General features: G+C 29.6%; 1 protein-coding gene across 2 annotated transcripts in view; it reads right to left on the bottom strand.

The window, feature by feature from the left end:
- Positions 1 to 259: 259 nt before the first annotated feature.
- The window catches only part of LOC106685241 (uncharacterized), a 147,669-nt gene continuing 121,015 nt past the window's right edge, over positions 260 to 26,913 (bottom strand). The window contains exons 3-7 of one of the 2 annotated variants that reach the window (XM_014427803.3): positions 14,541 to 14,651; positions 8,035 to 8,172; positions 7,488 to 7,585; positions 5,226 to 5,394; positions 260 to 1,826 (exon numbers count right to left, since the gene is read on the bottom strand). In XM_014427803.3, coding sequence (XP_014283289.1) covers positions 1,717 to 1,826; positions 5,226 to 5,394; positions 7,488 to 7,585; positions 8,035 to 8,172; positions 14,541 to 14,651 — 626 coding nt within the window. In that variant the 3' untranslated portion in view covers positions 260 to 1,716. Of the gene's footprint in view, positions 1,827 to 3,906; positions 4,073 to 5,225; positions 5,395 to 7,487; positions 7,586 to 8,034; positions 8,173 to 14,540; positions 14,652 to 26,913 lie in introns of both variants that reach the window. The other variant, XM_014427804.3, reaches the window with a different exon arrangement.

The following is a 26,913-nucleotide window of genomic DNA, read 5'->3' as shown; positions in this document are numbered from 1 at the left end:
AGACGTGGGCGGTCCTTCTTAGTGTACATTTTATGCAGCTGTCATGAATGTAAATCAACATTTTTTTTTTTTTTTTAATGAGATAGTCTAGTTTTACAAGATTTAAAACTGTTTTCACTGATTTTAATCAGTCTTTTCCGTTTCTTACTAATAGGAATATTCCATTTCACTACCCCAAAAAAGAGATGCAGTCAGGTGGTATTGTAGAGCGCCAGTTTAAGAATTAAGGTTTGGAGAGTTAAAACAGAAATTAAAGAAATTCACTTTTATAAAATTTTTATTTTGACAATAGATTAAGTTTAAACATAGAATATAAAATAAGTTTGAAAAAATGATTGAATAATTATTGATAATCAATTATTCTGGATGGAATTCTAGAATTAAATATACATTAATTGATACTATATTATTTTTTCAAATAAACTTTTTTTTTTAAACTTTACTTTGGAAGCAATGGAATGCTAAAGGTGTTTACTTCTTTATCTATAAAAAATGCCTTGAGAACGTATCACAGGCCTCTAGCACTAATAGACAGTCAATAATTTATTTACACTTGCTGAACAATTATTTAAAATATGTAAAGAGCACCACATAAACTCAGTATTTACAAAGTCTTCATATAAAATAATATCAGCAGGTGCCCTTTTCTTCATCCACTTATTCATTAAAGTTGTATAAAAAATACATATAATTGATATTGCTTAAAATAAATAACAAACAAATACTTCAAACACTAATTTAATTGAGTATAAAGTATGTAGTTGACTTAAAACTTTATATAATTTTAATACATAACTATATACATTTCTTTTATGAAAAGATAAAAGAATATTTCAACAATCAATTAACCATTTGCAATATATAATTAACGATATTGATTTTTATTAACTGTTTTGAATTTAATTAAAATCTAAATCCAAACAATTGAAATTCAATACGGTAACTGTAAGTAATTATAAAATGTTTATATTGCATATGGATAAATTGATTGATTTATATACTTAACATTATCAATATGCATTTATGTACTTTAAAATATATATTTATATATCTCATCTATAATCTCTACTATAGTACAGGCACACAATATATCAACTCATCGAGTTGTTAACTATATTAGTGAGCACGTTTCGTTGTCATGTAAACCGCATATAACACTTTTATATTGACTGGGATGAATTAACCGAAAACAGATAAAGAGGACATAATTTTTAAAACCCAGTTTGGTAAAGAGAGTTCATGGCACAAGGATGGATCTGTTTTATTTAATTTGCAAACTAGGAGATTCCTTTTTTATTTTAACAATCACTGAGTCAATTCACCCTAATCATAATGTAGAAGTCCTTAAATTACATTTTCACACTATAATTTGAATTTGTACATGTTAAAGACATTACTTCTTTGGAATGTTTTATCGGACCTGAAATGTTGTTTCACTTGAACATTTCAGGAAATGTATTTGGTATTTTATTTTCTTCATATTAATGGTCTTAACAGCAATACTTATTTTTTGATTCAGAAATATTTTTGTTTCTAATGGAACAGGCTAACAGCCAAATAGCACAATAAATTATTTGAGTTTATAAAAATGTATTTTTGAAATGTTTATACCATTTAATTAATTAATGAACTCAAGAGATTCTGCTCAGTTTTTAGTCAAAACAATAAGATTCCAAAAAGTACAAAAAAATAAGAAATTAACAGTTCTATTTTAAGTTAGTAATTATAAGGTCCATATTGAGAGCCATGATAGTAGGGGGGTCCTGGAGCATAGGCTGCTGGTGGATATCCAGGTGGGTAGGCATATTGTTGTTTCTGTGGATACACTGCAAATTAAAAAAAATAATGGATTAGAAAATTATAGTTTCATCATAACTTTTTGTTAATTAATAAAAGAATTAAACCCGTTCAGTGCCATGCAACAGGTATTATCAGTCACAGGCTCTTACTTGGCCATCACAACCTCCCTGATTAATAACAAATTAGGAGACTTGTGTCATAATGTAGTACCTCATTAGGTGAAAATTTTTCTTTGATCTTATGCTCTCTAAGCAACCATTCTTGATTTCTCATTCATCAAAACAAATAAGAAAAGTACTTATACATATAAGATATGGGTCTGAATTGATGTACTTTTCTCTTTTATTTTATTTTTTTATTATTAAAAGTTTATTCAACTAAATCTTCATTTTAGGAGACAGTAACCAAAATAATTTTGCAACAGATCACTAATGATATCCTCATGGAATTTACAACTAAGAAACTGTTTTTTAAAAGTTTATTAAAAATATCGGCATAGTAAAAATACAAAAATGAGATAATCTAGGTTATGATCAAGATTCTTGGCTGTAACCTGGACCTTCTTAATTCATATACAGTCAATTATCTCTAAATATTATGGAAGATTATGAGTTAACCGTGTGTGATTAATTGGAGGAAGATGGACTTCACAGAGCTTAATCGTGTAAGATGTAAAATGATTGATTTTACATTTTCCAGGACTCAGCCCTGATGAAGTCCTGCAAAGTGGTGTGAAACATTGCTTACTAATAAATAGTTTTTCAGATATTTGTCATCCTTTCTTTACTGATTAAAGATATATTTTAGAACTAAATACAAAACAAGAAGTGATATTTATTATCCTTGTTACTACTTTTATAATTAAAATAATATAGGATATTTTCTATAGGAAAAAAAATGTATCAACATTGTCGGATTGTTTGTTTAATGAAGACTTTTAAGCTTAAGTTATATGTAAAATGTAAGAGTTGCACAGCCAAAATATTTTATTTAAAAAAATAATTTTTATTGAAATAAAGGATACTTGATGACAACAAGAGAACAAAATGCTAAAATTTTTCACCTAATGAAATATTAATATTTTTGTAGTCCCAATAGAGAAACGTTTTCCTCAATAGTTGTATAACATAGTATTTACTATAGCCAAAAAAAAAAAATCCTGGATTCTTGGGTGTAATTTCATAACATGATTAACAGAATAAAAAAAATATATATTCTTGTAGATATATAGGAATGCTTAGCACTGAATAGGTTACATTGAAAAAATACAAAAAAAGTATTGCTAAGAAAATTTTAAATGTGAAACTAATTGATGAATTAATAATTAAATGAATGAAATTATGAGTTGTAAACTTGAAAGAAGAAAAAAATGGTGCTAAAAAGTAGGTGCAAAATCATTTATATGAGGAGAAAAAATATGAATCAAAGTAAAATATCAAAACTAAAAATTGTGCATTCGAAACATATAAAAAGAATCTGTGTCAAGGAACAGTTTGCTTAAAATGTTTTGGTTAATTTGGTGAATTAGAAATTATGGTAAGAAAAATAAATATGTTTTACGAAATTAGGCTTCAAAATATTAATTGGTTAAGATACTAAGAAATTGTAGCTTCACTAATGGTTATGGAAAACTAAAACAGATCAGAGCACTTGTTTTGATCTGAACGAAAAGACTTATTTCTATGTTATCAGCAAAAAAAGGAGCAAACGGCTAGATAATGATGATGTAGATTATGATATTATTTTTCTAAGTTGATTTCAGCATTAAATGTACATAAATACCCTCGTTAGTGAAGTTAAGAGAACCATCCTGTCATAACTTTAAAGGATTTGATTTAAACCGCTTTATTAAAATCAATAAAGAATCTCAAACATTAAATTATTTGACAACAAGAAGATTTCCAGCAGTTCCGAAATTCGTTATGTAAATTTTGAAGGAATGAAATTATAGCTAAGTGGAACCAGATCAGTTTTTGTAATTTTGGTTTAATTTTGCTTCCACAAATACAAAGAAATGTTAATTGAATTTGCAAATTCATTCATTTAACAATTTGGTCAAATCATACTCGAGAATTAACATTTATTAAGAGGAGGAAGGAGGTGTACCGGGCATTAAATACTGCATATTGACAGTTTCCTCCTTCATTCTCTCGCTGCGCAGACAGATGGCTGCTCCTGAGAATAGAACAGCACTCACAAAAGAGAAACCAACTCCACTCCAGACAAGGAAGAATGACCAATCGTAGACAGTGATGGATGCATCTCTAAGTACCTAGTTGGTTAAAACAAACTACAGGTTTAGTACATGCTAAGTAAAAAGTAGATAATGAAGAAATTATTAGATGAGTACAACCAAAGAATGCTCTCTTTAAATTTCATTAATCTTAGTAAATTTGTTGGCAGATTAGTATATTTTAAATTATGATTTAAATTCTTAATTTTTTATTTTTATTTTGTTTGATTTTGCCATTATTGTATATTTTTTATCAGGTAGAGGATACTTACAATTGTATATGAAACATATCAAGTTTGAAGAAACGATCTTACAGCAACTCTGTAATACACTGATAAAAACCAAGGAAACATCTGAGATCTAACACAAAAAGTAACTTTGCTATACAAGATATATAGACAGAAAAATAACTTTTAAAGAAATTAGCAAGACTCAAATGGTAATTCTTTACAAGATCATATGATTATTCTGTATAACGCCTCAGGGGATATCATTTGGAAGCAAGAATGTAAAATAATTGGCTTTTATAGAAATGGAGTTGAAATGAAAGTTTTTAAAGCTGGAAACAATCAAAACAAAAGCAATCGATAATCATATCCATCTTGGGCATATCATCGGAGTAGAATGGAGGAACAGATAACATAAAAATCATAGTGCGAGAAATTAATGAAGAATTTTTCCAGTCAAAGTTTAGAGGAACAAGAAGTCCTACAGGATAAGAAATTGCTAACTTTTTTTTATAAACGTAATGTTACATATGAATATCACGCAGGCATTGTTATATGCCTCTAAAACCTGTTGTTGCCATAACAACTACAGGAAAGGTTTGCATGTTCAAAAATTAGAAGCTAATACCGTAAGCTAAAATAGAATAATACCCATTGGTAGAGAACTAGAAAGTTGCCATACATACAAAAATATAAATAAAAAACAGGAATGGAAATGGGTTGTAATCCACAGAGTACTTTTACAAAACAAAGGCCCAGAAATATGCTACAGATGCAGTCTTCCAGAGCAATCTCTTAAGAGAATTAACTAAATAATGATTATTACAGGCTTTAAAAAGAGCATTACAATGGAGCACATAATATGGGTGAAATTATGACAATATGATACGATTGATAGAAATGTGCAGTGTTAGTTAGAACTGAAGCAGCGAGTTTCACCTGCAATGGTGCCTGTAACTACTTACTGCCCATTATATATTGCATTCCTGGTAAGTCATTTTCCTTCCTCAGATCAGAGCTGACACAGCATGCAGATATAAAGAAGAGAAATGACGATACGAACATGGTTGCTATACTAGTCCAGCACAAGATGTAGGACCAATCATACTGTATCAGTGATTCTTCTTTTAGTACCTGTGGGCATTCTATTTGTTTCATAACCATTCACACACCTCATTTTCTTAGAACACGCACTGATAGTTATTTGTGTTGATTTATTGTTTTATTCAAATAACAAACACAAAATAAAACTGAAAGTACATAATTGAAAATACTGTTTGACAGCAGCAATTGAAGACAAAAATCTTGATTTTATTATAAAAATAAATTTGCTTTAGGAAGATTGTTTTCAAAGCTCAATTTTGAATAGATCATTATTTACGAGGAGAAAATGGCTGGGGGTGCGGTCAAAATGAAACACAAATAAGTTGGTGTAACCTATTTAAATATTAATTTTTTTTTTCTTCTATTCATTTCTTTTGTTAAACTTTACTTATATTTTGCCTCTTTGTCAATTATTATGGTTACATATATTTTCTTTCTCTCAATTTTCTTTTTCTTTCCATATTTCAATTTTTAAATCATTAATAACTAATATGTTCATAATTCTTTCCTTAATTATGTTATTTACCCACTTTTTCAATTGCCTATGTCTACATTTTATTTCCCACTTCTCTCATAATTTCATTTTATTAATTCTATTCTGTAAAATTATTCATTTTGTGTCATTCTGTATATATTTTCTTTTTTATTTTCTATACTTATTTTGGTTGTTATCTTGTTCTGTTCTTAGCCCTGAAGAAGGCTAGAAACTGTAGCCGAAACGTTGGCACAATTAAATAGGTTACACCAACTTATTTATGTTTCATTTTGACCGCACCCCCAACCATCTTCTCCTCGTATGTCATCCACAGTCAACTATCTTTCATAATTAGATCATTATTTAATTTTTAAAGGGAGACACCTTATTCTTGCCAAATTTGATTCTTTCAAGAGCTTTCAATTTATTTATTACCTGTTTGTGTGAATCTAAATTATGGCATTTTATACTAAGAAGTTATCTTTATTAATTTTACTAGAGAAAAAAAATTAGTAGTCATTCTTAAAAATAAAATTGTTAACATATCAAAATATGAATAAATATTTTATTTAATTTAACAATTGTGCATAGAACAGAATTTAAAAAGAAAGCCTTAACTTAGAAAACTAACTTTAAAAAGTCATAATATACCAAAATAATTGAGGAAATCTTCTGATGATGTCCAAAAGCAAGTTTTAATGAAAGACGAAAAAATGGCTGGGTTATTGCCATATATTTAAAGAGTTGGATGTGATCACCTTAAGTTTTATAACCTACAATGAAACAATTTCCTATTTCTTTTTAAGGTGTATGCATGATACCAGTATACTTTGACATCCCAAGCCTCAGATGTTTGTATAATTATTGACACAAAAACTATACATGTAAGGAATTAGACATCACTCAAGGAAGAAGACTGGTTGTCAATGCTATAACTGACTACAATCTATCCTGTGGATCATAATTCAAGGAGATAGGAAAAACAATGGAAACATATATTTGAGCTCATAAACCCAAAATTAGTCGTTGGTAGATAAAATAATTAACTTATAACTTATTAGTTATACAAAAGATAAAGTTCAATATTAATATATTTGTTTTCTTTGTTAGTATTGTAAATTGATCATTTTTATACCAATAGGAAATTTCAAAAATAAAACTGAAGAAATAGTTTTGGCCAACTAGATCGACAAAATACTACACAGTGCTACTTTATGTAAGAGTAATACAGTAGACTTTATATGCAATAGAGAAATGCTATATAATCTGATCCTTCAGGACTCAGAAGATACCTAATAGCAGTTTGTTAATACTTAAAAGAAGGTCATAAGTCTTGGGAAAGAATTGATTCCTTGAGTGGCTGAATATACTATAGTGAGAAAGGCAGTAAGGAATGGGTTCCAAAGAGGAATAAACTGTGGGAGTGTCAGCCATTAAATAAAAAATAATACCAGGTTTGTCTTCAGCAAACATTTTAGAAAAAAAAAAACTTTTTAATTGGAAATAAAAGTGTTTGAAACACATTTTTCCAAATACTCTTATATCATTGCTGTACTTTGTTAGAGATATCCTCAATTATGGTTTTATTTAGAAAATAACTTAATAAAATCTGTATATATTATGTAAAGCAAATTGTAAATTCACTTACATTATTCCATTGCTGATAGAATTCTTCGCCTACAACACGTTCTTTCTCATAGTATTCAACTCCATGCCAAAGGCCCATTGCTCCAGCAGCAATCAGACCTTAGACAAACAAGCAATATTGCAAGATTAGTTGAAAGTAACTCAATACTATTTATTAGTTTTATAAGTATTCACTATTCATTTCTATTTAAAAAATGTTTTCAATGCATCAAATCAAATCATAATCTATATTATGCAATTAATGTAATTATTGCATTTTATTTGTCTCACTACTGAATTATAACAATAAATGTTATTTTAAATCATTTTTATTTTTAACAGATAATTGTATAAAAACATGTACATTACACAGCTAAACCTGTACATAAAAACATCATAGTTGTAGTATGTAAATAGTATAAAGTAATTAAACTATCCCTTGAACAACCAAAAATAACTAAGTGTAATTTCTTTAAAATTAAGGATCAAGGTTAAACATTAGGCTCATTAAAGACCATAAAGAAGAAAATTAAAACAATTGGAAAATAAAATGAAAGGAATATTCTTACAAGCAAGGAGCATGAGAATAGCAGTTGCAGTTATGTTTCCTGGTGACCTCTTCCAACATCCAGCAATGCCAGTCCAGAATGCAATAAAGATAGTCAAGAATGATAGGATAAACAGAGCAATCGCAGATCGTCCCATATCTGGAAGAAAAATAGTAATAATTAACATGTTCATAGAAATCTATGGAGGGTAGAATTTGTTAAGGAAATTATGTGTATAAGTATCATTTATTTTAACTAATTGGTGCAGAGAAATAATCATTTAAGAAGTTATTTTCTTTTGTTTATTTCCTAACTAATTAAGGTTATAATCATCGAATATAAGAGCCAATAAAACATATATGCGTATAATTTTGTTTTTAAACAGTTTTAAAATAATTATTAAAAAAACAATGATGTGAGCGGGCAGCTCAGTGGTACTAACTCCAAGAACCCAGATTTGTATCCGGCTGTAGTAGATAATTATTTTCTGTTTCACTGTAGCCATGAGCCAGCCCTGTGGATTCGTGAGCCCTCCAGGCAACTCAGCCCCAGGAATTGGGGTAGGGAATTTGGTAAAAATCTGGTGGTCGAGTGTGATTCTGACCAAATCACCTCCTTGTTCAACCAGTATTTCCTTATAAAGTATTGCAACCCTGATTCTTCTTGGGTTGTACTGATCCAGATTTAATTTTTTTTTATTTAAAAAAAAATACTGATTTTTCTATTTGAAACCAATATAAATTTCCTCATGAAATAAAACAATAAAAAATATTAAACAATAAATAAATCATTAGGAAACTTAAAGCCATGAATAGGAATTTAACAGAAAATATTTCAGTAAATCCAATTTTAAAAAAAATTAATACTGGTTTGATTGGTGTTGAACCAATTGTGTGACACAATCATGCATTATCCTATTTTATATTTTTCTTCGAGATTTCATGATTTTTAAAAAATAAATTCAAAACAACTTTTTAAACTTAATGAATTCTAAACTAACTTTTGATTTCCAAAAATAAACTATATAGCAATAAATAGGAAGAATTTATGACTCAGAATTTCACATGGAAAAACTAACCATGTTGTGTTTTTTATAGACTTATATAGCACTTTTTAAAATGTAATTCTGTTTTTCATCATTTAGTATTTTTTTCTTTAATAGATTTATGATTGATGGTAAATGACACTAATGACTGTGTTAAAATAAATAAAAGTTCTTTAGTAATATTACTTCAGCTTTTATGATCTTCCTCAATTACTGCTCCATGTTATTGGTAATGAAATGAAAAACAATTTAAGAGAGTGTTATTATTAATTTAATTTAATAATAATATTTTACTGATCTTGAAGGTTTAATAATGTAAAAAAATAATTAATTTGTAAGTTTATTTATGTTTAGTTAATTGAGTCTCGACGTTTTTTACTAAGTTTTCAATCCAAATCTTTTTAAAGATCAGATTTGATAAGGATAAATCTTTAAAGCAATATAAACGGGATAAATCTTTAAAACAATATAATACCGAAATTCCCGACAAATATTTTCTATATAAGTCAGAATAAGATAAGATTATTTGATTGCTTGTGAACTAATTATAATTGTTTTAATAAGAGTTTCATAGGAATTATCCTAGCGATGACTAGATATATACTGAAACAGTAGATAAAAACGTCACACTCCATTTCTAAGGAGAAGAGACGAGAATGATCGCGTGGGATGTGTGCTACTCATCCTGTAACAATGGAAGGACCTTGGCCCCAGTCTTCAAAGCCACTGTAGTTAATAATTAAACATCCCACTCTCGACGTCTTCAGAACATGAGGGAACGACTGGATATACGGGAAGTTACATTTTTAATATTACCTTATAGGGATAAATTTTACTGTCCCAGGTTAATATAAAATATATCATGAATTTCATTTGATACTAAATATAACACTCATTTGACGTTAATTAAATTAGATTTTTGGTTTAGACACAAAATATTATATAAACTGAACAGGGTGGGAAGATCGAGCGTCACGCCGCATAATATTTCATTCTCTCACAACTTGGACAATACCTTTTATGATATAGGTTTCACAAAAATAACAGATGAATTCGTTTCATTAAATTGCATGAATTTATTTTGGCAAATAACATGAAAACTGTGACAAACGAAGATAATGATCAGAAACAACATTATGCTAATATATATCTGTTCGTTCAATAGTTATCGAGGAAAAGTTAAAAAAAAAATTGTTTTTTCCCTCAAAATTCACTTTAGTGAAGTTATTATGTCAAATATCTCAGGAACATTCAAATGTAAAGGAGTATTAGCACTCAAATTGAAGTTAGATAAATGTACCATTAAATAGTTTTTTAAGATTATTTCTATTTGTTGCACTGAAATATTCGCCAAAAATAAATTCACAAAATGTTGATTTTTCGTTATTTGGAAAAAAAAAACGTTTTTGTAAAACTGTATCTCGGAAACTACTGAACATAAAGAACTCTTTGAAGGATCAACAAATTCCAAAAAAAAATTATCGTGCGACAGTTAGCACTCAACAAATTGAAACCGTTCTGTTCTAACAAAATCGTTGATTGCTGTGCCTACGCAGATGACGCATCCTTTCCAGCCTGTGCGTAATCATTCATAAGCAACTGCAATTAAGGCGTGAGGAACAGATGTGAGAAAAACTCACAAAATAATCAATCTTAATGTCTGCAGTTCGTAGTTTTACGATATTAATGGTAAGAATATTTGAAATTGGCTTTTTTCGGTAGTTTAGGGGTGTCACGTAAGCCATCTATGTGATGTGTATCTATAAGCAATTTCTTTATTTTTTAAATAAATTCAACTTTAAACATTCCAAATAAACGCCATTCCGAAGATTTAAAATTTCAAAAACAGTTGTCACTGTTTCGACAGTTGTTTCGAAAACCCTCAACTGGAACTGCCCTGATGAAGCTCTACAAAGTGGGCGAAACGTCGGCAAATTAACCATTGTAAACTATTTTTTATTTACTGTTGACTGCATCCTGGGCCATCTTCTTCATAATTTGAAATAATACGGTCAATTATTTATATATATAATATTATGTTATTAATTATCATGTTCATGCCAACAATATGAGGCACAAATGTTACTATTAAAATATTTTATATGTCTTGATAATAATGATAGATCAGAATTAAAAATTTTTTTTTTAAATGTTTCTGCAATTTAAATGTTCTTTATCCAATAATTAGGAGAGATTTATAGGAACATTAGGCAAAAATGTCAATATGATTCTGTAAATTTATATTTAACGAATTTTTGATGAATTTGACATTTTTATTCTTCTGAGAATTTAGAAAGCGAGCATTGTAGAAACAAAAAATATTTTTTATTCCTTTACTCTGCCTCTTGCAGTTATATGGTTTCTAAATCCATGGAAAGTTCGGTTTCTAGGTTCTAGTGTAAAACAACGTGACTGGAAAAAGTGTCAACTTTAAAGGAGTCGCTCACCTGTAGAACACTTCGTTCCAACGTTTGAATCTCAACAACGGGTACGGTGTAAAAGAGTACTTGATGGCTTTCCTCTTGACTGAATCGAAAAATGTCCTCACAACTTTCTGATCAGGGATGAGATGCATTGTGGCAGTTTTATCGTAGGAAAACACATTTTTCATTAAGAAAATAAAAAGAACAATTAAAACAATTGTATAACAAAAAGCCCTTAGTATGTTCTAAGAAAAGTGCCTGATATAAAAGATCATAAAATGAGTTATTATGTAGTTAAACGTAACATGAGGGCCTAAGACCGTAAAATTTTCTTTGGAGATTTGGTCTTGTTATTCCAGAATATACACATCTACAATAAAACATAAATACTGCTTATCGCTTATAACGATCACGGATACAACAATGTATCAGTTTTATAGCGTCGAATATTTTTAAACTCGCGATTTTGTGAACCTTAACAATGCAGCCGATTGATCAGCTGAACCGGCTCATTTTTACGACCAATCGAACTAGACAAGTTTTAGCGACGGCGTTTTAAGAATCCATAAGAAAGGGTCGCATTCAACCGTATTATTGGAAGAATTAATGTTTCTTTCAAAACCAATATTTTGAATTGTTTAGAGTTTATTTTTATTGTTTCCTTCAAGAGACAAATCATGTCAAAGAGAAAACTTTTACTGTGAAGGAAAATGTATTCATGAAAATAGTGAGACTGACATCAGCTTGGCTAAAAAAAAAAAAAAATTTCGATTTGTATAATTATTGGTCATAACGAGAATCGGAGCGACCGAACATCCCTGGGTCTTGGAGGTCGTTATAAACGATATCTAGTGTACTTCTCTAGGAATACAAGTTTAAAGCTACTGAAATACTACATGTATTCCTGAGAGGAAGGATCTGCCTCTATCCTTAAATCTATCCCAGGACCCCCCCCCCAAACCTTTTCCTAAGCAATACTCCTATCTCCTTCCATAGGTCAGTCAAAAATCTTGGTATCACTTTTGATCAAATTTTATCCTGAAAACCACACAAATTTCCGTACAACCATAGCCTACCTTAAAGCAATTCCAATAGAATCCGTTATCTCCTTCCACTTAAAACCCGTCAACTCTTATTTTCCCCCACTTTGACTATGGCTATCCGATTTACGAGCATATTTTTGGAGCTCTATTCCCTCTAACATACGTCATATTCCAACCCTTTCCTCGTTTAAATCCCTTATATTTCTCTACCTTTTGCTTCACCAATCTGACCCATTATTATAATAGTACAGATATTTTGTAATTAACTTTGTGTTTTGTTTTTACTTAGTCAGTTATTTTTTTAATTTATCTATTTTATTTTCTCTCCGTATATAAGTTATAATTAAGTTTTATGGCCAATAATAGTTATTAATTATACAATTAAAATTGCCTTTGTAATTGTTCTAAAGGGACCTAGTCCTAGAATAATAAACTATTCTTAATTTTTTTCATTTTTCATTGCTTCAAAAGAATATACATAAATGATGAGGCAATAAAATCATAGAATTTTCTCCCTGTCTCCTCCCCTAAGATGTTAATATTATAACTTTAATGTATAATGATAAATTAAACAATGAATTAATACATTTTATTTTTCCATATAAATAAAAATAATATAATAACAAAAAATGAAATGGGTCATTTAAAAATAAATAATTCTACTAAATACTAACCAAACAAAGATTTAAAACAATCTTATGATAAATTTAACATATAAACTTAAATAATTTGATAATAAACAACCTTCATTATATATATATATATATAATTTATTACATTAACAAACGTTATTTACCATGACCTGGTTTCTAAATGATACTAAGGTATAATGCTGAAATACCAAATTAGAAAAACGAGTTCAAATTCTTTTAAGCGCTTCCTAAAATTACATGGATACCATTACAGCCAAACGTTAAAGTCTCCAATCAAACAAATAAATACCTCATAACAGACGTATGATAGGTTTATTACATGTGATATCATTAGATATTACTGAGTTAAGAACCAATAAATACTAATGTTAGATAAATATAAATAAATAATTAGAATAGATAGGTATCAATAGATAAATAATTGATACAAGTATTAAAAATAATTGAAACTAAAATCGAGAGTTTTATTTCTAATTATTTTTATTAAAACTTTCTTAAACTTTTCCCTTAGCCATAAATCAGATTTCATATTTTTTAATAAAGAAATTAGTGGTAGTGGAATATTTATCACTTTCGATTATGTAATAAATAGATACGGTGTAAGTGAAATAGTGTAAAATAGCTGCTCAAGGGTAAATACAAATTTAGAACAACAGATGAAAGTAGCGATTGACATAATTTAATTAAAAGTTAAAATTTTTCCCGTCCGAGTGTTATTTCTCCAAGAACATTAACTATGAGATACTTCCTAACGATTAAATATCAATCAAAAATAGTAAAACTTAACAGGTTGACAAATATAACTTTCAAAATTCTTCAACTCTTCCAAAGTTTGAACATGGACAGCTAAGATAACCGTTGGAATGGAAAATAAATATATTTATAATAGGCCTCATCATTGTTGATTTAAAAAAAAAAACAGCATTTTATGAAATATTTTATAAAAACTATTCATAACTAAGTAATTTGAGAGCATAATGGACAACTTATTAACAAAACGTCTTATAACGGGATTTTTAAAAGATATCCACTTTCTTTTCATACTTTGGCCGAAACGCAACTCATGTAAAATAAGGGCGTCATTAATCAAATAAAATTAACTGTGTGGTGATTCCAGACATGAGAAATCATTAAGACCACTAATTAATTAGAGTATAATTAACTATCTAGTATGTACCTGTATTTTAATTATAACTTTCATATCATTTGCACGCACTTTGTTGAAAACGAATTCGAAATGTATTTTCCGCAATATATTCAGGAATTTCGACATGATAATATACATCTTGTATAAATATAAGTATAATTTATGCATATAATATATGTATAATTTGTAATTGTATAATTAATAATATCAACTTACGGAGTCTGGTCATGGCATCCTCAGAGAAATCCCTTGTTAGATTATCTACATCGGGGAGATAGTATTCGATGTTCATGCAGTGGGTCTCCACAGGACTCAGGTATGTTTCGACTGAAATTTAAAGTTTAAATTTTAGAAATACTTCGCAATTGTTATATATATGTAATAGTCTCAATCTATAATTAAGTATATATAGCACACAACATTAAATACAAATTTAAATTTATGGTAAGCTAAGGAAATATTCTTAGGGCACATTCAACCTTCTTGGTTTTTTCTTACTTTTATAAAGGTTGGACGTGATTCTGACCGAATTTTGCGCAACTGTCTGTAAGTACTTCTTTATCAAGTACTGAACTTTAAACTTTTCACGGGTTATATTGATACATGTCTCGGTTATTGCATGTATTTATAAAGTTCAAAATTTCATCAAATAACAGTTATTATATTGAAATAGACTTTAGGTTAGAATTTAAGCCTTATAGTTTGTGTAGTTAAGTCGTTAATAAAGGCATTTGCTCATTATTTGTAATAACATTACAAAGAGAGCCGATCAAGTTATTTTGATTAGGTAATATTGTTTTTGTTTTTTTCGATTTTTAGCTGATTTATAAAATGGTTTGTAATTTTATTACAATATAATATAGCCCCAAAGAGAATACAAATATATCCTTAAAAAATTATCAGAACAACTGGCGAAGTACACTTAAGATAACAATGACAAAATACATGTACTTTCTAAAGGATATTAACCTTGATATACAACGTTTGCTTTACAAAGTACATTGAACATTTAGTTTTTTAAAACCATAAGTTCATAATTAGTCAGTTATTACTTCAAATTAAAATAAAAATATTGTTTCGCCAGGAACCCTGTAAGAGACTGCTTTGTTAAATTATGGTAGGTATCTAAAAACCTAAAAAAATATGGTAGGTATTTAAAAACCTAAACAACTATGGCAGATACCTAAAAAAAAAAGCTCTTTGTGGCCTTGATCTGATGCCAATATTAAACAAAACAATCCCTCATTGGATTCCTGATAAACACAAACTTTGCCAAATATTTAAAAATTATTATTTCGAAAATAGCCTCATAAATAACTAAAATCTGTTGACGAAAAATCATAGTTAATTATACCAAGTTCTACTTTACAGTACGTATTTCATCTGTATAAAAATTTAGTAAGCTATTAAATCGCACTCAATGTAGAAAAATGAGGGAAAGGTCATAATAAATGCCACGGATAATAAAATCAATTTCAAGGCAATAAATTTAAGAATTTTATTTCATACAGAAAACTTCAGACTTATTTCTCAACCCTTCACTTCTCTGTTAATCTCATCAGAAATTGACACATAAGCTGTAATAAATAGAGTTGTAATTTTGCCTCTATGTAACAAATGATATACTTGCTCTTTTTTCAAATAATTCACAAAATTATGGAGTCTAAAACTGCAAGACTCCGTGAAGAAGCTATCCAAAACATTCATTTAAATAAATAATAATTATCCAATAAAAGTAAACTTAAAACTCTATGTTGGCCCTAGTACATGGAAAAATAAATCCTTTAAACTTAAAGCAATTAAATTTGTTACAACTTCAGTTTCAACGAGTATTCTTCAAGCAATTTTTCTTTTTTTTGAGTGGTCATATAGTTCCAACGTAAACCGTTACGAAAGATTAGTGTACACTCTCCGACAGGCAGCCATCCATCAAAGCGGTTTACAAGTGCCCCATTACGTGGCGATTGTCCATCGAATCTGAGAGAGACAACCTTAAAGAAAAAAAAAGAACAGAAAAACCTTTTCCGCTGCTAGTGTTCCGTTAGTTGCTCTTCAAAGCTAGGAATTCCTAACACTCATTTTCTCCGCTTCAAACCAAAGATGCGTTTTTATATATGAAAGTGTCAGTGTGACCGGTCAATCAAAGGCGACCATTATCGGCTGTCAAGAAGACAGGTACTCCAACAAAACTGGTCCAAGTCCAAAGTATAGATACACCAAAAACAAAATACATGGAGTACAAATTATTTTTATAAACAATGTTACGCTGCTTGCTAGGAAAACAACTCTTTCTTATGTTGTTTTAACATGTGTGTTAATAAGACAAATATTGCCAACAGTTGCTTAAAATATTGCTAAGTACGGGTTGCTGAAAAATACTAATAAAGTGAAGGAAAAAATGGCGAATAAAAAGAATTATGCACATTAATTTATAATAAACTAAATATTAACTGAAAATTATATTAATTAATAGCTCAGAAAATGAAACACTTCTAAAGTAGAAGTCATATTTTGTGTTAATATTAAATTAACATACATATTTAATTTTATACGCCATCGACATAGCTGATTCCACTTGTAATGTATATAAAAAGCCCCAACGCCTCAACTCTCAATCGGAATTTTTCAGCAATCAGAACTGTCGTGTTTACAACTGTTGGTAAGTGTTGTTTAATTTGTTCTTTATTTTTATCCCTAAACCCTTCTTTCCACTTTATTTTCTCACTTATTAATTATTTGCTTTGATACTATATTAATTTCTGCTGTTAACTATATACATATTATAATATATAATACTTATAATAATATACATATTATATGCATGTACATATAGCATCATATTATTATTACCTTTATTATCCATTTTGATTTTTTTAAATCTAAGATTTTCATTATATTTGTTATAGGGTTTTTTTCTTATAATTTTAAGTTTTCATTGTTTACACACATGTCACAATCTGATTTTCATATTTTTCTATTGTTTTGTTATCTCTAACAATCTTGTCTAATTTGACTGGGTAATAAGTGACCCCTGCTTTTTAAGCTAAATCATGTTGTTTGTGTAGTATGTAGGATATGTATAGTCCAGTCAAATCAAACCATAAAATTTAAAAAAACAAGAATTGACCTGTTTCACATTTTTTAATAGCATTAGCACATTAGATGCGAAAAGGTCCCACACATGTTTGCGAATTTGGGGAGGAAGGAGAAGTAGATGAGGTCAAAATAGTGTGCTTTATTATTTTTTTACTTATATCTCCGGGATTATTGGGTTTGGAGTAATCTCAGATTAAATGAGTTAATTCAAAATTAAAGGTTAAATTGCCTACATAAGCAGTATTATAACGTTTTCCTAAATACAACGATTTTGAGATTATTTTTCTCATATTTATCTCAAAAAATAATGTGTTTGGAAAAAATTTTTTACACATCCATCTTCCCTCCATCCCAAATCCTACCCGCGAACGTTTCGGACTATTTCGAACTTCATGTACTAGTGCTACTAAGCAATATATAACATGTCATTTTTTGAATGTTACGATAAGATGTTTCATTGGGTTCGATTAATTTGTTCAGAGAATACATGGCTGAGTAAAAAAAATTGTATAACCGTTTTAGTAGTATGTTTAATATAATTTTATCAAGAAACAAACATTTAGCAAAGCCCTCACAATTAGTTTTCGAAATATAAACGTAAAACTGATGAAATATAAGTTTTGTTGCACCTGTCATTACCACATCCAAACCCGCCGCATAAATTGGTCAGGCTTTTAAGGATATAGCAGTTTTAGCCAGGTTCCATCTATTGGCTACTATGACTATGACCACCAAATAATATTTTCTTCTTTTTATTTTATTCCATAAAAAGGATGTATGAATACTTTTTATCCCGGTAGAAACACCACCACCAATGAAAAAGTTAAAATTATAAAAAATCGTTTTGAATAAAAATAGTTAGCTTGAATAAAATTTGAATACATTTTATTAATAAAACCATTTCATTTGGGTTTGAACTATAGCACACTTCTCAGTTAAAATATTTTAAACATAGGCGGTGATGTAGTGAGGTGTTTGGTTGACATACACCTCACTACCTCAACTGGCTTAACCAACATTTTCACTAATTAATTATTAATTGCACTTACTTATAATTTAGGAAAAGCAACGGTGGCGACATAACTGTCGGAGGTAACGGGGAGAAGAAGCATGTCGTAATCGTAGTAAAGTCGTAATCAACGTCCAGCCGTGCAAACAGAGCGTAACTTCGACTTCACGCAGCCTTTTCTTACGTTTTACAAGGAGTTAAACCGATTACCCAGAACAAATGGCAACCTCATTAGAAGTGAAATGCACTTTTAAAAACAAACAGGAGATATAGAAAACTATTTATTAATTTGATTTATTTATTTGTAATACCACGTATGCTAATCATGGTGCAATCCCAAGGTGCCATATTTGAAAATCTCTGAGAACTTGGTTTGAAATATATTTACTCCTATTGAAATAGGCAGCAGATAATTTCAAGTTTGGATAAACGTCATTTGTTCATTTTATATTTTTAAGTAGTGACGTTACGAATTCAGTAAGGATTTTCTAGCATTACGAAAAACCTAGAAAACCACGTTCAAGCACAACAAAACCCAAATTAATAAACGTTGTCGATATGCCACTTAGGCTTCGCATCAACGGTGTGTTGTAATTATACACATTTAAATATTTTCTTTTATGAAAATATAATTTTTACAGGATGTTTCTAGTGGACATTGATCATCCCAATTATGAAAAACAAATTAATAAATAATTTCAAATATTCTATAATAACTAATTCTATAATGATTTTTTTAATGGAAAAAATCATAAATAGTTTCCACTATTCATAAATAATATCTATTACGAAAATATCTATATCTTAAACAAAAAAAGGCTGCCAAGTATTTAATTCAGTTTTTTTTAATCCCCTTATTTTATTTTCTGAAAATTAAATTTCCTCCCTTTTCTAGATTTTTTTTTTAGTATATAATTATTTATGCCTCATGCCTAATGGATTTCGTTTGAAAATACATGTTTCGAGACATGTTTTTTGTGACAAAAATACGAATCCAGGAAGTTATTTTTTCGAATAAGTAAGCGAAAATACTGGATTAAATTTGAAAAAATAGACTATGTTTACACTAATGCCTAACTCTTACACTATCTTCAACTTAGAACAAAATATAGTTTCATATTTTTTAAAATATAGTTATTTCAAGGAAAATACATTCGCGTAGGCACAAGGGAAAGTAGTGAATGGTAATTGATAGAATTAACAGTGGACAATTTTTACAATAATCTTATCCTTTCATCCAAGTTTTGAAAGTCAGGGATTAGAGTGGAAATGGCATTGAAATAAAATTAATAATAAATTTAAATTTTTACTTTCGTTTAACCATGCACAAAAGTATTTTTTCTTTAAACGTATGTATCCAAGACAGCATAAGATTAAGTAAATCACATGGTTCTTGTTTAGTGCCGAATTATAGTAAATCTGCTTCTACACGAAGTACCGAACACCTTAGCAACGTTGGATGCTCTATAGTAAGACGCATCATGCAGCCGTGTTCCCAATGTTCATAGTGCAAATGTTTTTCCGGAAATTCGATCCAACATTGGTGCATACGTTCGGATTATCATGTACCAGCGGCTTAAATCATTCCTCAGAAGCTTACGCAATCCTGGTGTTTGGAAGACAAACGACAATGGACGTCAGCTTTCTCTTTCTTCAGCACTCAACAAGGTTCATATACTCTGGCTAATGAAAATGTTGACAGAATAGGAAGTGCAGGTTGGATTTTGTAGGGAATTGTTGGATTGAAAGATGGGATAGCAAGAGAATAAAAACTATTAAAAATACTAAAGTTATAATCATAAAGCTACATAGTAAGGGCATTCGACAGTGAATGAATTAGAAACTGCAAGTTTAACTGCTGTGAATCAATAATTAAATAAGCTTTAATAAAGTATCAACAATCCCAGTCCTAAATATCCAATTTCACTGAAAAGATTTTTTAATTTAAATAAATTTCCAATAAAGGATTATTATACTTCCCATAGAAACTGTATCTATAGTTACTGGAAAGTTAGAGACCAGAAGATTCATCCCTTTCGATGTTTAAGGCAGAGATATCCGAACGTGTCGGGTCAGTACTTCTGACTTCTCCATATCCAAGACTGGTACAGATGCTGGCTCTATAACACCCCGTGGGTTGACTTTATTTTGTCGCGGATTAACACAATAAATCCTGAGAATTTTTGCGAGATTATGAGCAATAGAGTAACCCTATCTCTCTACCAGTTTTTCTATATAGGACATGGATAAATAAATTTGATTGTAAAAGGAAAAAAAGGAAAGCGGAAGTAATCTTAAGCATTGATGATCGTAAAGTAATATTTAAAAAAAATAATAAGCCATCATTTGCGGAAGCCCCTCGATAAGTTTTCACCTAAAATTGCTGGTTTACGTAACATGTTGTGTAACATCAAAGGTACCAGTTATATTCCTCGGCCCTCGAGTTAATCATTTTCTAGTTTACTGGAGGATAACTTTTTTTCCCCTTCTGTTTTCTTTTTATGTACTCGTAAATATTCATTTTACTCCGCTGATGTTTTGTACTAAAATATAATAATTGATTAAAATATAATGGTCTAATTATATCACTTCATTATATTTAAAAGAGATTCACCACAACTTTAAAAAGCAAGGTTCATACTTCATTTTAAATTATTTAATTTTAAAAAAAGATATTAGAATATTAAGATAATAATAAATTGAATTTAGCTTAACGTGAAAAGTTTCAGCAGAATTGTTATAAAAATAAAATAGGAACTAGAATATATAAATTTCAAAAAAATACGAAGGAAGAATCATGAGAAATAAAATTTATATATCTAAAAGAGGAAGAGTTATGTTTTTCGAGAAAAATGGAGGTAAATAACGATTTCCGTTATTTCATAGCGCAACTATACCTTTTGGATTACGAAAAGAAAAACAAATGTTATTCTTACAATTCAACTGGATAAAATAATACATAGCTAACATAGTAACCTTACTCATAATCGAAAAGTAATATAACACTTTTGTTCCCAATGATGAAAGAGTTAAATATGTTTTTATTAGGTTTATTTCATTTCTCTCGTATCTACTACAATAATATATTTCATGAAACCGGAGAATTTTTTACGAATGATGGTAAGAACTACAGTTAAGAAATTCGAAGTTCCATAACCTTATATTTCATCTTTGTTGATATGCGAAATAACTAATCGATTCTCACAGCATCGTATTGGTACACAGCTTATCAATATACAAACTGTTAAGTAAATAGGTCGTGGACTTTGACCGCATAAAAAAGATTTGTTTGGTATTTGCAGATGGGCATCTTCAGATCGCAGCCAAGGTCTGCTAGGCGAACTCCTGGCATTTATGCATCGTGAAATACCACCTCGCACTGGAACTGATTTAGTTGTAAAACTCCAGCGATTGGATTAAACTGATATTTAGTGTTGTGTAAGGAATAGCTCAGGATAACCACTGACTAATAAGACAAGAAGAGACTATAACACATAAAAAGGCAATCGTTCCCAGCCAGACCCGCCCCACTAAAACCCACAGGAAGCGAGGTTCTGTATCACTTTGGAAATATTTGCTTAAACGGAAAGAAGAGATTTAAAATAGTTGAATCGAGCAATATTAAAAAAACGCCTTAAATTAGAAAACGGCGTGATTATCAATCGGTAACGATTCCAATGGTGTTTGGTAAAGAAGTTTCGAACCATTATTAACGTAGAATCAGTAAGTAATATAATAAACAAAGAGAACAGAATTCATTGTATCATAGTTCTCAAAATTTCTTAATAGCCTACGTAAAGTATTCTGAAGTATTTTTTTCTAAAGTAAAATTTTAAAAAAACAAACAAGAGTATTGTGAAAGTGATTCTTGTAAATCAAAAATGTTTTTAAAAATATGTTAAGATTTAGTTGAAAAACCCATATTTAATAAATTCTTATGAAAAACTGTATTGATTAAAATAAAATTCAGAATTGTAAGTAATTTTCGAGTCAAACATATTGGATGCAATTTCCGCAATAATATTGGTTATAAATTAAATCACCAATTGCAATTAATTACATATGAAATTAAATTATATTCCATTTCTATTTCCTAATAGATAAATACACAACTTTATTATTATAGGTGTCGTAATAAGCTACTGTCAATTATACTGGTTCATGATAATCAGGTTCAGGTTTTTATTTACAAGTTCAATTAATTTTATTACTACCATAATAATAACATTACATTTTTTAAATTTATTCAAATGCTTTTTAAATTTTTCAGTTTTAGTTTTAGACTTATACTTCATTAGTTTTAATATTTATTTATTTAGTAAATATTATTAATTCATTACAACTATTTTCATTGTTTTGTTTTTGGCACCAAGTTTTAAAAAACACTTCTTTTTGCTTTTTATTTTATTATTTAGTGGGAATGGGTAACTTATTGGTAAGAGGATATACTACTAACTCCAAGAACCGGGAATCGAATCCGGCAGGGCACAGATAATTATTATGTAGCCGTTGAGTCAGCCCTGTGGGTTCGGGAGTCCCACCCTTCGTGGTCTACCCAGCCTTATTAAGTGGGTACCCTTAATTGGGAAAAAATCTGGCTGTCGAGAGAAAGACACTTCCATGTACAAACTTTTTTCTAGAAACTGTGCTTCCATACAAAGTACTGTACGTCCTGACGGATTTAATTGCTTTTTTTAATTATTTTTTTTATAAGTTCATGACAAATATATACTAACCCCATTGGTTTTAGTGGCAAAAAACGAAATTCAATTGTGGATCAATACAATCTCCAAACAAATATTTTATATTTATCTGAAAAATTTCAAAATTACTATTAGGTATTAAAAATTATTACGTTTTTCATGATTTTTTAACTGGGCAAAATAGGAGAGTGTGAGTTTCGGGTCGTTCACTAAAATTGGGAATATTTTCCACATGGATATGTTTTAATCCTCAAGTGTTTGTTGATAGTTCTTGGTTTTTTCCCGCCTTTTCATAATAATTATTCAGTTTTACTTTCATCAGAAAGTGTATATGGACGAATCATCAGAAAGAGTTTAATATTCTTTCTGATATTTCATTCATACGTTCTAAAGCACTTCTGAAGAAGACGCATCATTACATGACCGACACATATTCTATGACTTGATCACTCTCAATTGTTAAATTTTCCTTTTAGCCTATTAAAGGATAAGGAACTTATCCAAAATGACAACCGCAAGAAAGATTATGTGTCGGATTTAAAGCTATAAAATAAATTAGTAAAAGCAGTGATGTTTTTTTATTCGCAATAATACAGTACCATATGTTCCATTCACAGAACTTATCATCGTTTTTGAACACTTCATCAGGTACATAATACATAAACACCTACGCTTCGAATCTAATAAATCTAAATTACCTCGTTAGAATGATGGAAGATAATAATACTAACAGTAAAGAAATCAGTGATGAAGAAGAAACTGACGGATATATGGTGGATGATCCCCAATTCGTGAGTCACCAAAACAGCGTCTTCAGACTGAGGAAACAAAGGAAAGGGACCGTGTCAACCCTAAACAACAACATGAGTCAGGAAGAACGAAGCAACTGGGAAAAAGAAAAGCAAGAAAGGGAGCTCAAACTAAAAGCGATAAAAACCGAACGTCTTTTAGAAGCGATCAAATCAAACAAGAACCAAATAAGCATGTGGCAGTCCTTCCCGGTGAATGGAGATGAGCGTGGAGTAGTGTTCTGTTACGAGAGAGAGCACCTCAAAGCCTGGATGAACCTCAACGCGGTGTCCTTTGAGAACAACTACCACCTCATTCTGACGGATATGGAGATCAAGCTCACAACCGAAAAAAATCAGAACTGCTGCAAAAAGAACACCCAAGGTATTAGTCACACGGGGATCAGCAGGACATATCGGGTGCCCCGTCCTTTGGATTACCATCGAGCGGTTTGGCACCAGGTAGGAAATAACATCGAAATATGCGTTCCTTGGTGCCAGCCTTTGACGTAAAGAGTTGTATTCTGATTTTGTAATTACAGTTGGTTTTGTTTCATTCACATTGTTGCGGTCATTTCATTTCACTAAGAACAGTTCTGGAGTCGTATGATCCAGGTCATACAATCAATAGGAATGTGGCCACTATTATTTTCTAGTACATTGCAATTTACCGTTAGCTAGAACACTAACATGATTTTAATAATGCATACACTTATTCTATAAGACAAGAGTTGAAGCGACGATTATGTCTAATTTAAAATTAAAATCTGTTCCGCTACAACCTATGAAGGGTGAGGGTGTACTTTGTAAAGAAGTGTTACTAGGCCAACGCCTGCCAAACATCGACCAATGTCTAATACATGTCATAAAAACTGACGACAAAACATGCCAACCTGCAACTTTCCAAATTAAACGGAAAGCTGTCTCTACAAAATGAATAGTTAAATTATCGTTCTTCATAAGTTTCGATTTATTTTCTATCACAAATATTACTGATAACTACCATTAGAATCTCTTACGATCATGAAGCGCATTTCTTATGATCTGGTCCGGTAGTCATCACAAACATAAATCCAGCATTTCTCACAATATTCTACTGAAACTACTGTTTATCCTCTAAAACCAAAGATTAGAAGGTCTTTTCCAAGATCTAGTACCAAGGCCTTTGTAATACGAGTATTTTCAAAAACCTCACTTGTACTCTGGACAAGTTTCCCTTTAAATCTTATTATTATTATTAAGATGTCAATTGAACCAGCATATAGGACAGGAAATAACATTTCTGGGAAATCGTGTTTTTTATTCCTATATTGATAATTTTTTCAAGAATGTTCATTACAAAATATAAACTCAAGACACGGGATTTTCCTGTATTAGATATATATATATATATATATATACCCTATATACCCCACACATATAATACATGAGATGTATTATATATACATTACTGAGTCTTCCCTCTTTGATAAAAATCCAAATGAAAAACCACTGTAAAAAAAGAGATACTAACAAATATCCCCTTTATAAATAATTATAGATAATATTTATTTTCCTCGAGGACACGAACGCTTTTACGAGAAAGAATTAGAAAAGTACAGTACACATTAGAGGTAGGTTGTTAATTTGCGATCCGCTACCTTTTAACAGTCATTCCATTTTAGCAGTTAACTGCCATTTAGGTGAATAGCATACATAAAAGGAGCAGTTACCTTTCTCCTCATCTCGAAATAAGTAGGAATTAATTGAAAATCTGAAGTGCAGAAAGTAACAGATAACTTCAATTCTTAAAGTAGCAACTGTATAAAGAAGCTGCTAAACAGATGACTCATATTACTTTCAATTACCAAGTTTTACTTATTAACTTGGCAGCTCTGATTAATATTACTTCCTCACTCCACTTAAGTAGCGTTTAAATTAAGAAGCCAAGAATTTTGTTTCAGATTTAATTTAGGAAGTAAAATTAAATCTGAAACAAAATTCTTCTGAATACGATGTTTTGTATTTTATTCAAGTTATGATTAAAGATTACTTCTCATCTTAAAATAAATACTATTTTATCAGTGATGACAGTACAGAATTGATGTAATCAAGGAAAGCATTCTTCCTCATAGCATTCATAGATTTATTTAACGACCTTTTTAACTGTGACGAAACGACAGTTCTTGGTGGTTTTAGGGAAAAACCAGACGACTATACTAAGTGCAACCATAAACTCTTGTAACAATCCTTTTGGTTATATATAAAATTCTTTCGAAAGTAGTTGATAAATGACAGCTTAAGTGAATGTAAAATTAGAATCCTATGGACATCCGTCTTTTACGAACGTTTTGCTAATTAAATTAGATAATTACTTTTCAAAGAGTTTTCCCCAAATACGGGGCAACCTTGTTGACACAACATGACAAGCACAAGGAGAAAAAAAATTGCAATGTCATTAAAAGTTTAAAATACAATTTTTGTGTTAAAGCTTGGATTAAGAAATTCGACAAATTACCTCAAATGATATAAACAATACGGTACTCTCTGAATCAATAATTTGACTTTTTTTCTCGTATACCTCTAATAGTATAATAGTTATAAATATTTCAAAATAAAAATGAATTAGTTGATAAAGTTACCCACTTTTATATTCACAAGTAATCAAGCAAAACAAAAATTATTAAAAACAAATAAAATTTCATATTAAACAACTAAAGTTCTTATATCCCGGAAATTATTTAAAAAATAAATAACCTAAAGTCGGTGCAATACCAAAGAGGAAGATTTGTTATTTTTTAAGAAAATAAGTAATATTTGAATTATCTATTTTTAAATAACATAAAGTTAATCTCCCATATGCAATATGATTTTATTTCCATATTTTTTATTACTAATTAATTCACCAAATATCCATCAATACCTATTACCTTCTTCTTGAAACAATAAATATGCAAAGAAACAATCATCCAACTGTTATTAATATTGTAATAAATTTCCGTTTTCTCTTTAAA

The sequence above is a fragment of the Halyomorpha halys genome, unplaced genomic scaffold (assembly GCF_000696795.3).
Source record: "Halyomorpha halys isolate HHAL.00 unplaced genomic scaffold, Hhal_1.1 Scaffold673.1, whole genome shotgun sequence".
NCBI lineage: Eukaryota > Metazoa > Arthropoda > Insecta > Hemiptera > Pentatomidae > Halyomorpha > Halyomorpha halys.
This window is presented reverse-complemented; position numbering and strand designations above follow the sequence as displayed.